Source organism: Pelodiscus sinensis, chromosome 14 (genome assembly GCF_049634645.1).
Source record: "Pelodiscus sinensis isolate JC-2024 chromosome 14, ASM4963464v1, whole genome shotgun sequence".
NCBI lineage: Eukaryota > Metazoa > Chordata > Testudines > Trionychidae > Pelodiscus > Pelodiscus sinensis.
In genome coordinates this window covers 43,902,566-43,914,746 of record NC_134724.1, presented here as the reverse complement: position 1 = coordinate 43,914,746, position 12,181 = coordinate 43,902,566, and the positions used below count along the sequence as shown (strand labels likewise).

Genomic DNA, 12,181 nt, shown 5'->3' with positions numbered 1-12,181 from the left:
CTTATATTACACAAAGAAGATTCCCAAAGTATGACTGGGAATAAACTGAATAATTCTAAGCAGCTATTTGAGGAGTTATAAATTTTTTAACTTTAAAATAATTTCATCTTCTGTTACTAAGTCATAGATACAAAACAGATGTTTGAGAATAGCAGCAATGCAAACATTGAGTTATAATAGTGCAAGTTTTGCCAACTTTTTACATTGAACACAAAACGGGATGTTCTCAAGAACTAAGCATTTTGAGGAACTTCTCTGTAAGGCTGTTTAGCCATCAGGAGCTTTACCAAAAAAAAAAAGTGGCAGAGTAGTTTGTTAAGCTGGCTACTAAAACTCATTAAACAACATTTTATTCTCTTTCTAGGCTCTTTAGTGACCTATGGTATGAACATTTACCAGTGGTTAACAGTCACTGGAAGGAAAAAAGCAACAGGCAACATAGTGCCCATGTTGAACTCCTGTGTATTCTGCGGTCATTTTAAAGTGGATTCAGGCAAAAGCATTTTAAACAAATGGGCTTCTATACACAAGTGGTCACCAACCAACTGATCACGTCTCCCAGTCGATTCTGATTGGTACTCGGCAGGCTCCCTGCTTGCCCCAGCCCCACCCCACTGGCCCGTTTCCAGGAGCAGCCAGTGTGGCTCCGTGGCCTTGTGCATGTGGAAAGGGCAGGCGGCTGGAATCACAGTATGCAACTCCTGCCTGCAAGCACCACTCCCTGCAATTCACACTGGACAGGAACAGGGAACTGTGGCTAACGGGAATTGACGAGGGCAGTGCCCCAAAAGAAGGGTAGTGTGTGGAACACGTGCCTCCACCTCCCGTGAACACAGGGACACACTGGTTGCTTCAGGGAGCCTGCCTCAGCCTTGTTGCACTGCTGACCTAGGCAGAGGCCACACCCTCAACTCTGACTCCCCCTTCAGAATTAGCACCCCAAACCCATCCCCCTGTGCCAGCACCCCATACTCTTTCCTGCACCCTATGTATCTGTCCTAGCTTGACGGCCCTCTCAAAGCCAGCACCCCGCAACCCCTTCCTATACCCCAAAACCCAACTCTGATCCCCTTCTCAGAGCCAGCATCCCACAACTCTTCCTGCACCCCACACTTCTTCCCAAACCCCAACCCATATCCCAGCCCAGTAAAAGTGAGTGAGACTGAGGAAGAGCAAGTTACAGAGAAAGAGGGCATGGAATGAGGAGGGTGGAGCTTTGGGGAAAGGATACCCTTAAATTCAGAAAGTAATCTTGGGAATAAAAAGGTTGGGAACCACTGCTATGTAGTCATACCTAAACTACATGAAACTTTATAGTTGGAAAAATAACTCAGATAGCTCTTCACTAAATCCCTAATATTTAGTACAAGTCAGAAACTTATGAAAACACCAGTCTCAGATTTCTGAACTGAGAATTAAAAATATCAATATGCAATGGTCCATAAGTGTAAGTTGGAATGTAGATTCTAAATGAAAGGTAATGCACAGATGTGGACATAACTCATAAATCAGCCCCTTAAAGAAGGAATAGGATCCAGTACATCTGTGACTCCCCAGCTGTCTTCTAATTGAGATTCAAGAGAGGGCATGTACCCTGAACATATACATGGGAGAGTCCAACAGACCTAGCAAGGACTAGGAACTGCACTAGGACATTTCTAATGCCACTAGTGTGTGTAATAAATCCAGGTAGTTATTGGAGAAATATCTGTCAATTTAAGAATGAAAGTGTTAGATCTGACAGTGTAGTCTGAAGTCAAGGGAAACAGAAAAGATAAGAATACTGGAAAAATATAAAAGGAATGTTGAGAACTAAGTGGACAAAAATGCATCCTGATCCAATATACTGTATTCCCTCCTGCTTTTAGGGTTTAGTTAAAGAGGACTAGAAAAGATATATTCATGATATAATTATGAGAGAGTAAACTACTCCCAGAAATTCATCCTCAGTGGATGTTAATTTAGAATCATATAATAATGGGAAAGCGTCATCCTATATTTCAGACACTTAGGAGTTTATCTATGATAAATAGAGTCTTCACTGCTGCATATATACTGACAGATCTAATGATGAAAAACAGGAAGAGTGGAAGCAGAGATTGGAGCTGAGAAATCAAGAGAATATTTAGTTTTGTAGCCATTATCACTGCTGAATTGGGGGGGAATGTTACCATTAAATTGGATGAGAGTCACCACACAGATTTTATTTTTAGCTTCATTATCAAGTATTCTGAGACTTATAAAGGGTACCTCAGAAAACAGGAGTTATCTAATAAATGAACTATGTTTGAATTAAAATGCTCAGGTGTGAACATAGTACCAGCATGCACTGCAGCATATGCTTGGACATGTGATAATCAAATAGCCGATAAACAATTGAAAAATGTATTTAAAAATGGATAAATTGAAAAAAAATCTTGCAAAAGAACAGTTTTAAAGGATATCAACTTGAAACAGCATTCATTTTATTGAATAATTCCCATACATACTAAATTTGAATCAAATTCTTAATTAGTGAAGAAAATTAACTGGTGTTTGTCAAAGTAAAACATTAAATTGAAATAAATCGCTGGTGCATAAAAATCTTTATAGACAATGATATCAAGCAATCAATTCTAATTCTTTATATTTATTGTATTAATAGGTATTATGTGAATACATTCTTAAAAAGTAAATAAACTTGAACGCCGAAAAAGGTAATTCCCATCAAAGCTTCCATTACCCTTTCTGTAACTAATCTGAATTATTTTGTGATTTGTAACAGTAAAAATTCTCTTTGCACTAAAATGACAGTTGAGTAAGCAACTCGATTTTAATTTTGTTAGGAAATATATTTTATGATTTGTAATCATAATAGTCACGACTTTTTTCCCCAAAGAAAAACAAAAAATAATTATTTAAACCTTTCCCCTAGCATATTCCAGTGTAAAAAGTAGCACATTCAGCTAATTTAAGTGGCAGGATTGTTTCTGCAAAATTTGGTATCTGGGGGGTAATCGTGAAGTATGACTTTATATTTTGAAGAGTTTGTTTGTGCAAAATATAGTAGATAAAATAACAGTTCAATTTCTTTGCTCTGTGTGTGTCACATACACAACCCCCTAGATTGTTTAAATATGAATATATAGTCTACTATATATTTGAGAGAGAGTCTGTATATGAGTCCATTTGTTCAAGAATGCCTCCTAAGCAGTAAGATCTAAGATCTAGTTTTGATACAATTAAAATCGAGTTGCTTATTCAACTGTCATTTTAGTGACAAGAAAATTTTTATAGTTACAAATCAAAATAATTTGGTATGCAGCTTCCTCTTATCATAACTTAAAGCAAGATCAGAGCTTGGTTGTGCCAGGACAACTGGACGTGAGTGGAACGTGGTTGTTTCTCATCAAATAGAAAGGGGAGGCTATGGTAGCAGGTGTAGCCATGTTAGTCTATAACTTTTTAAAATACAACGGGAAATCCTGTGGTACAAAAATAGAGATAGCATCATAAGCTTTCATGGGCAAGACCCATTTCCAGTACGGGCAGATAAATGTCTATGAGGGATGGTCTAGAGTAGACCGTATTTGATCCTGCCATGGGGGCAGGGGACTGGACTCTCTCTCTCAAGGTCCTTTCCAGTCCTAGTATTCTATGTTTAAAATGACGCTTGTGTGTGTATATATATAAAAATGAAGAAATGGTACTATCCCTGTTGATTAGAGAAATATCCATTTTCATAGCAGTATAAAGAATGTGTGTGTATGTCTTAGTTAAACATGGACTGTTTTTTGGTGACATTGGTAACTATACACAGTACACATACTGTTTCTCCTCTCCATATTTTAATAGTAATAAAGGATACAAATAACTTCCTTTCTAGCAAAGGAATTGAGAATTTCCTTCATAAGCTTATTTTATTACAGACTACTTCTTACATCAGTCAGATTTAAAGCACAATTAGAAAAGTCATAGAAATCAGTGCATAAACTTATCCACATGTCCCTACAAAGGAACACTATACCCACTCAGTTCTGAAGATGGTCTGGCAGGTACAGGAGAGAGCCTCTAGACCAGCTGACAGTGATGGCTGGAAAAGAGCTTCCCCTCACACTGTGGAAGATGTAGCTAGAAAAGGGAATATTGATGCTAATTTTATTTGCAAAGCACTTTGAAATTTACAGAAGAACAGTATCATGTAAGAGCTTTTTATTAGTCAAAATATTCTACAGAAAGACACATGCTGCAAAAACTGTTTTATTGAAAAATCCAGTCTTACAATGAAAATCAGTTTTGATGGAAAATTTCTGACAAGCATGACCAGTGGAGCTACTGAAAGCTGTGATGAGCTAATATGAATTAACTTCCTGCTGATCATACATGCAGTCCCTTGCTTGTCTTGTCTTTATGCTATACCCATCTAAGTTACTATGCTTCTGAGAATTCTCTTAACGCTGCAAAGCAGGTGCGGCTAGGGTCAGGAAAAGAGGACTCAGAAAATGGTCGGTTGTGGATGGGAAACTTAAGGTAATCCTGGAAAGACTACACATTTGCTCACAACCTCTACACCTTCCTATCTTGAGAGCGAGAGCGATCTTTGGCTCTGAGTGCCCAGCCTTCCCCATACATCAGTTCAGTTTCAGAGTATCTGCTGGCTCTGCGAGCTGTGGACATCTTCACGGTCATCAGTTTTCACTTAGCTGGAGGAATCCCACCTTAACTTTGAAGTCAGAAAACATTCATTCACATTACTCCCCAGTGTTCCCAAACAGCCATGATCCTTAATTCAGCATCCAGTGGAGAAGAAGAGATGAGTAGCTGTATAGAAGCAAATAGCTTCTGCTGCCGGAATACTTGTCATATGCTATCCTTTTCATAGGAAGTGAGTTTGGCTGAATCAGGAAGGTGCTCAGGTTTTATGCCAAAGAGTAAGAATGGATTCGGGATGTTAAACTTAGTTTAATCAACTAGTCGATGGAATTTCCATTGTCTAGCTGATAAGTGGGGAAGCTGCAGGGGGGTTACCCCACGCCCCAGGAACTAACCTTGCTGCAGCTCTCCCTTTTAAATGTATTAAGAGCCAACAGGCTCTTAATACATTTAAAAAGCTGAAGCGCAAGCAGGGGGACTTGGCCCAAGCTGGGAATGAGCTATCCCAGCTCATGCTGGGTCCCCCACACTGCGCACCAGCCTGCACACTGTCCACTTACCAGCTCTTAATACATTTAAAAACCAGAGGCACAGCATCTGAGACTAGGCGCATGTTGGGAATCAGCTAGTTCCACCCAGGGGGAAACCAACTTTTAAGCCAGCTCCTGCTCCTCCCCCTTGCTATCTCTGATAAAGACAATAGAGAGATGGGGGGAAGAAGCGACTGACTATCCGATAAGCTTATGCTGAAACTATAACACAAGTTATTCCCTTGAAGTGGGAGAGTTAAGACTTTCACTAGAGAGAGGCATTAGAAAAGCCACAGTGCTTCTGCCTCTCACCTATTGTGTCTCTTTGGGTAAGGCCCTACTTATCATCTGGACTTCAGTTTTCTCATCTGAAAAGTTGTGATAACACATCTTACCTCTTTCATAAAGCACTATGAGATATATAGGTGAACAGAACTATGTGAGCAGTAAGTACATATGTTCACCATTTGGAGAGCCTATAATGCTGTGTTGAGATATTACTTTACCTCCTGTAAAAACAGAAAAGGACCTTGATTTTGATTAAATAATCCTCCACAAAGCATAACTTTCAATTTCAAAAGTTATCTTACAAAAGCTTGGTTTTAAATCTTCATCTATACAGTATTTTAAAATTTTTAGGAAATTGAAAAAGAAATAGAAGATGAACAAAGAACACAAGGATATATATCAGTTTGCCTGCATTCTACTAAACTCTATACTGTGATTTAGACTATGCAAAATTTAGAAAATAGATTATGAGAGTAGAAAGGTAAAGTTCTGGTCATGAACAACATGACCAAACGGTTTTTAAAAACGCCACTAAGGTTTATTGTCAAGTTGTATGTTTTGCTGCACATTGGGACAGGCAATGGCGCTAAACATAAGACAGCTGGAATAATACTATACAATTTTGAAAATGCTTAGAACAATTTATCAAAAGTCATAGAACTTTTTAGTGGAACAGCAGCTAGTTTAACCAATTCCCTGAAAATTGCTTGTAAGCAGAAAACTTACATACAAGTTTTACACTAACAATTTGTAAAATCATTAGTCATAAATATAAAACTCCCAAAAAGGAAGCCAGCTAGTATCCTATTAACTAGGTACGTTACACTGGGGGACCATCTGCCAGACCACTTGGTGTTTCTCTCCTTTACTTATTAAAATGTGTTTAAAATGTGACCTGGTCAGATCAATAAACGAATGAAACAATGGAGGAGAAACTATTGCTGAGGCCAGCACTCCAAACAACTGTAGCATGAATTCTTGATCAGGAAACAGGACTGGAAGAACATAGTGGAAGATTAACAAAAAACAAAACCCAAACCCAGATTTTAATTCTGAATATAACTGCATATAAAAAACTTTACATTTTAATTTGAGAATGAAATTACTCTGTAAAATTCTGAATTATTATCCACCCCACATTATGGATTGGAACCATGCAAACAAAAAGAAGCAGTTTGCCCAAGATTAGCGGGGCAAGATGGTGGATAAGGAAGTTGGACGGGACCTTAGACAGACGGTGCAGAGAGATAGCCTGCCCCTGCCAGCTCTTCAGCACTGCCTGGAGCACGCCAGGTGGGGCTCCAGTGGCAATTTAAAGGGCCCAGGGCTCTGACCATTGCTGCTGCTGCAGTTGCAGTGGTGGCAGCCAGGAAGCGTGGGCCCTTTTGAATCACTGGGCGCCCAAACAATCGTCAGGCCTGTACTGGGGCATTAATTTGAAATTAAATCACTGCCCAGACCAGTTACAGAACAGTTCGAACTGGTGTAAGTGATTTCCTGAACAAATGTTCCTGAAACAGAAGGCTGGAGACCTCAGGAAGGAACATCAGTAATAGGAATGAGAGGGAAAAATTCTCAATAATTCAGAGTACACAAAGGCTTATTCCCCTCCTGGGAAAAATATCTTGTTTTAAGGACAAATTCAGAACAAACAAACCCATCCTATACTTTGGTTGTTTGCTACTCTAATGTAACATGCTAAGCAGCATAAATACTGGACAGTCACTACAAGAAAGAATGGACACATCAGATATCTGAAAAGGCAGCACACAGAAACCTGTTGGGGAACATTTGAACTTGCTCAGAGCCAGGCACTCATTAATGGATCTCAATGTCACAGTATTGTTTCAGGCCAATTTCACAAGCCAGCTCCACAGGGAGGCCTCAGAGTTCAACTTCATTTACAAGTTTCATTCTTTCAACAGAGGTATGAACAAAAACATTCCACATCCTAATGATATTAAAAACAAACACAAAAACAAAAAACAAACAAACAAACAATGGGTACTTAAGAATACTTAGCACCTTCTCTATCAGCTTCATGGACACTAATTGACTATTCTTTTCCCTTCTTTCCACCACCATCCACTATTTATTTAGAAACTGGACCCTTAACTCCAGTCATCTGAAGAAGTGGGTTGTGCCCATGAAAGCTCATGATACCATCTACATGTTGTGTTAGTTTCTAAGGTGCCGCCAGACTACTCATTGTTTTTAAAGTTTTTCCAGCATAAATACTGTTCGGCAGTTTGACAAAAACCACCACCTTAGCTGTTTGCAATGTACCTAAGATTTATAAGGACCAGAATAAGATCCCATACATTCTTTCAAAAGAATATGCATGCAGTCAATCAGTAATTACTCATTCAGGTAGAAATAAAATATTCTAATAAAAGTAAGGTTTTCCCCCTTCACAATTTCAGCACAATAAACTTTATCTCAACACACAGCAGCGCGGTAGTAGTTAGCACTGCTTGATGATTAACAATAGTCAAATACCAGATAGTTAAGTAGCTAAAATAATTCACACACATTTAGAACAGTTACTTATTAATTTATTGTTCACCTTAAACAGCTGATTACATAGAACCATAGAAATGTGGAGCATTTGTGAGGTCATCTAATTCAACCTCCCATGCTTTGGCAAGAACCAAGTAAATCTAAAGCAGTAATCACCAACCAGTAGATCGGGAGCCTCTGACAGGTGATCCTGACTGGTTTGTCCAGGAAGCTATCAAGCACTGGCACTCAGCTGCCCCTTCACCCACTGTCATACTGCTCCTGCCCTCTGCCTTAGAGCTGCCCCCTTCTCCGGGGAACCTTCTGCTTGCTGTGCAAGGTGTGGGAGGGAAAAGGAAGGAGTGCTGATATCAGAGTGTCCCTTCTCCCCCCACTCTTGTATCCTCTCTCCACATAAGAGTGGAGGAATGGGGATGGAGTAAGCAGGGTGAGGTCTCAGAGAAGGGGCGGAGCAGGGCCAGGGCCTCAGAGAAGGGGCGGGAAGGAAGTGGGGCAAGGAGATTGGGTTTGAGGTAGATCTTACATTGCACTTAAACTGAAAAAATGAATTTGTGGTTAAAAAAGTTGGAGATCAATGATATAGAGCATCCCTGAAAGGTGTTCTCCAATTTGTTTTTAAAAGCTTCCAATGATGAACCCTTCCTGACCTCCCTTGGGAGCCTATTCCTATCATTAGAAAGTTTCCCCTACTACATGTTCGACCTCTACAGTCCAAACTTCTACAGTCCAGCAACATCTGTGGTCCGGCATCCTCATGGGAAAAAGCTGATCTTCCATAGCAGCTCCTCCCCACCCTCCAAGAGCTTCCAGAGCACGGCAAATAGCTCTTTTACAGCACTCCAGTTCAGAAAGGGAGGAAGGCATGGGGGAAGGGAGAGGAGGCGGCCCCATGTAGGCCTAGGCTGGCGGCAGAGGTCAGGAGATCAGCCGTGCCCAAAGGCTGGGGGTCATGGCCAATGATGGGGGCCAGGACTGCAGTCCGGCAGGGGTCAAGAGCACAGCCAGCGGCCCTGGTCAGCAGTATGGGTCAGGAGTTCAGCCTGGTGGTTGCAGGGCTCCACAGCTGCCCCACCTCTCTTCCCCCCACCCCCGCCCCGAGTATCATCCCTCCAAGCCCCACTTAGTCAATGCAGGACCTACTACAGCCACTGGAGTGGAGCCCCACAGCAGTAGCCTCTCCAGGTCCAGCCGATTCCCTGGTTCAGGACTGGTCAGATCTAGAGGTTACCAGACTGGGAGGTACAAACTGTCTTCAATCTAACTTAAATCTTCCTTGCTGCAGCTTCAGCTCATCATTTCTTGTTCTACCATCACTGAACATGAAGAAAAATTGATCACTTTATAACCAATTTATAACCACCCTTAACATACTGGAAGACTTGTCAAGTCAGCCCTCAGTCTTCCTTTCTCAAGGCTAAACCAGCATTCACACGAATGCTTTCCTCCCATGAGTGGAATTAATTTTGTTATGTGTACCACTCTGGAAGTGATGAGTGACATGTGCACCCACGTGGGTGCACATCACAAAATTCATGTGGCGAATTGGGGCTGAGGATTTTGTAGTGTGGGAGGGGGCTTAGGGCTGGGGCAGAGGCTTAGGGTGAGAGCTGGGGGTGCAGGCTTTGGGGTGGGGCCAGGGATGAGGGACTCAAGGCTGGGGTAGAGGGTTTGGAAAGGACTCTGGCTGGAGGTGCGAGATCCGGAATGGGGTCAGGAAGAGGCTCAAGGCTAGGGGAGAGGATTGAGGGCTCTAGTTGGATGCAGGCACTGAGGTGTGAACAGAGATGAGGGATTTGGGGTACAGGCTGCCTCAGTGCTACAGCAGGGAGAGAGTACTCTCCTGGGCTAAGGGGAGGGGCTCTTCTCCCCCCATGGCAGCTCATGTGGGGCCAGGCCAGGGAAGAGCACCTCTCCCTGGTCTGGGGGAAAGGCATCTCTCCACAGGTTTTTGTAACCTATCCCCAAAGGTTTAGAAAGCCTTTTATCATTTTTGTGGCTCTCCTCTGTATTCTCTCCATCTTTCCTAAACTGTGGTATCAGAATTGGACACAGTCCTCCAGCTGAGGTCTGACTAATGCCAGAGAGAGTGGGACAATTATTGCCTGCATCTTACATGCAGCACTTATGTTAATACACCATAGTTGTTTCTGCAGCTAAATCATGTTGATGACTCATTCAGTTTGTGGTCCACCATAGCCCATAGATCCTTTTCAGAAGTACTACCACCTAGACAGTAATTCCTCATTTTGTAATTATACATTTGATCTTTCCTTCAGAAGTAAAATACTACTCAGTACTGAATTTCATTTTGTTGAATTCAGACCAATTCTCCAAATTTGCCAACATTATTTTGAATTATAAATCTGTCCTCCAAAATTGCTTGCAACTCCTCCCAGCCTAGTGTCATCTAAAGATTTAAGGACATTCACTACTCCATTATCCAATTAATTAATGGAAATATTGACTTGTACTGAATTCAGCACTGCTTACTTTGGGACCCCTCTAGATATACCCTCTCAATTTGGCAGGAAACCTTGCTGAGTATAATCTTTCAATCAGTTTTGCATCCACCTTATAATAAATTTAATCTAGATCAAATTTTCCTCATTTGCTTATGAGATCAAGCAGAACTTACTAAAAATCAAAATATATACTTCTATTGCTTCTGCACGATCCGCTAGCCCTATCAAAGAAGGAAATTAAATTGCTTTAGTGTGATTTTTTTAAAATAAATCCATGCTGACTGTTCCTTATAATCCCATTATCCTCCAGGTCCTTGCAAATTGACTGTTTAATAATTTGCTCTAAAATCTTTCCAGGTATTGAAGTCAGGCCAACCACTTTACAGTTCTCTAGGTCCTTCTTGTTTCCCTTCTTAAAGATAGATACTATATTTACCATCTTCACTTCAAGCATACTAATGGCTCCAAGATTGCTTCAGCTAATTTCTTCAGTACAGTACAGGATGAATTTCAAAGCTCTCTGTTGACTTGAATAAATCTAGTTTATCAAATTATTCTATAACAATGTTCCACTAAAATAAGTGATACTTTAGGTCTTATCTGTATTTACATATATCTTCCAAGATCTGTTCCAGCAAAATATTCCCATGAAAAACAAAACAATGTTTACAATTGATCACCTTACTAAATAGAACAATAAGTAAGGAATATTTGTGATTCAAGTAGTATCTATAGTTCATTAGGCAGATAGAATTTTTAATGTCTGAGGTAATACAGCTAAATAAGGTTTTTTATTTTCTTAAAAGCAGTCAGACATTTTGGATTCTGATGTAAACTACTGATTATGAAGAATAATAAACTCCTTCCTTACATTACATTCACTTGAAATAGTCTGAAATACTAATGCATAATGCTATTTCATAGCTTCAGAAAGCTTAGAATCAGCTACTAGGTATTCAATAAGGGAAAAGGAATGAAAGCTTTAACCAAGAGCTGCAAGTGAGTTCACACAGGAAGGGCTAACCACAGGTGCAAAGGTCTGCCTCCATGGATCCAACTTTAAAATCAGAGCTTACATCTGGTGATCCAGAGAGAAATCCCTAAACACTGTGTCACAAACTATCAAATTACAGTAATTACGGGTTGCAGGCAACTAAATATCAAGGCATGAAATTTTACAAAACTGTAACAGAACAAATCTCTCTTGAAACTAAACATAGGTAACTAAACAAAATTACAAACCCTCTCACAGACAAGTCAGATTTTCTTAAGAGTTACAAACTGCACTCCGTTACTTACTATATTAAGGGTAGAATAAAAGTTATTTACTATTGATCAAACAGTAGAGAAAAAGTTACATGAATGCTATAATCATACAAATATTACCACAGAAACCTCTGTCAAATACTTGATTAACGTTTACCTGGCAAAAGTACAGGTTCCAGCTTTTTAATCTTGGGTTCTGGGGTTATTTTTTCTTCAATCTGAAACACAACAGCAACACCACAAAAAAGTAAAATATTTACATAATTTAAAACTTGCACAGATTTTCGAGGCAACTTTTTTAATTTAACAGTTTGAGTCCTAAGTTTCACATTCTGATTCTGCAGTGATGTATATCCATGTTTTATGCTAAATACAGTACTCCATAGACTTTAATAGAACTACTCATAATACATACATTTAAGCACATGAGTAAGTCTAGTCTTTGGGGCCCCAGTAAGGGCTTGTCTAAACAGGCCATAAAGC

The 12,181-nt window shown here is 40.1% G+C and overlaps 1 protein-coding gene across 2 annotated transcripts in view; it reads right to left on the bottom strand.

Moving 5' to 3' along the window:
* The window catches only part of MTMR10 (myotubularin related protein 10), a 56,978-nt gene that overhangs the window by 42,871 nt on the left and 1,926 nt on the right, over positions 1 to 12,181 (bottom strand). For both annotated transcript variants that reach the window (XM_075897712.1, XM_075897713.1), the window contains exon 2: positions 11,856 to 11,916. In XM_075897712.1, the coding sequence (XP_075753827.1) occupies positions 11,856 to 11,916 (61 nt within the window). The remainder of the gene's footprint in view (positions 1 to 11,855; positions 11,917 to 12,181) is intronic.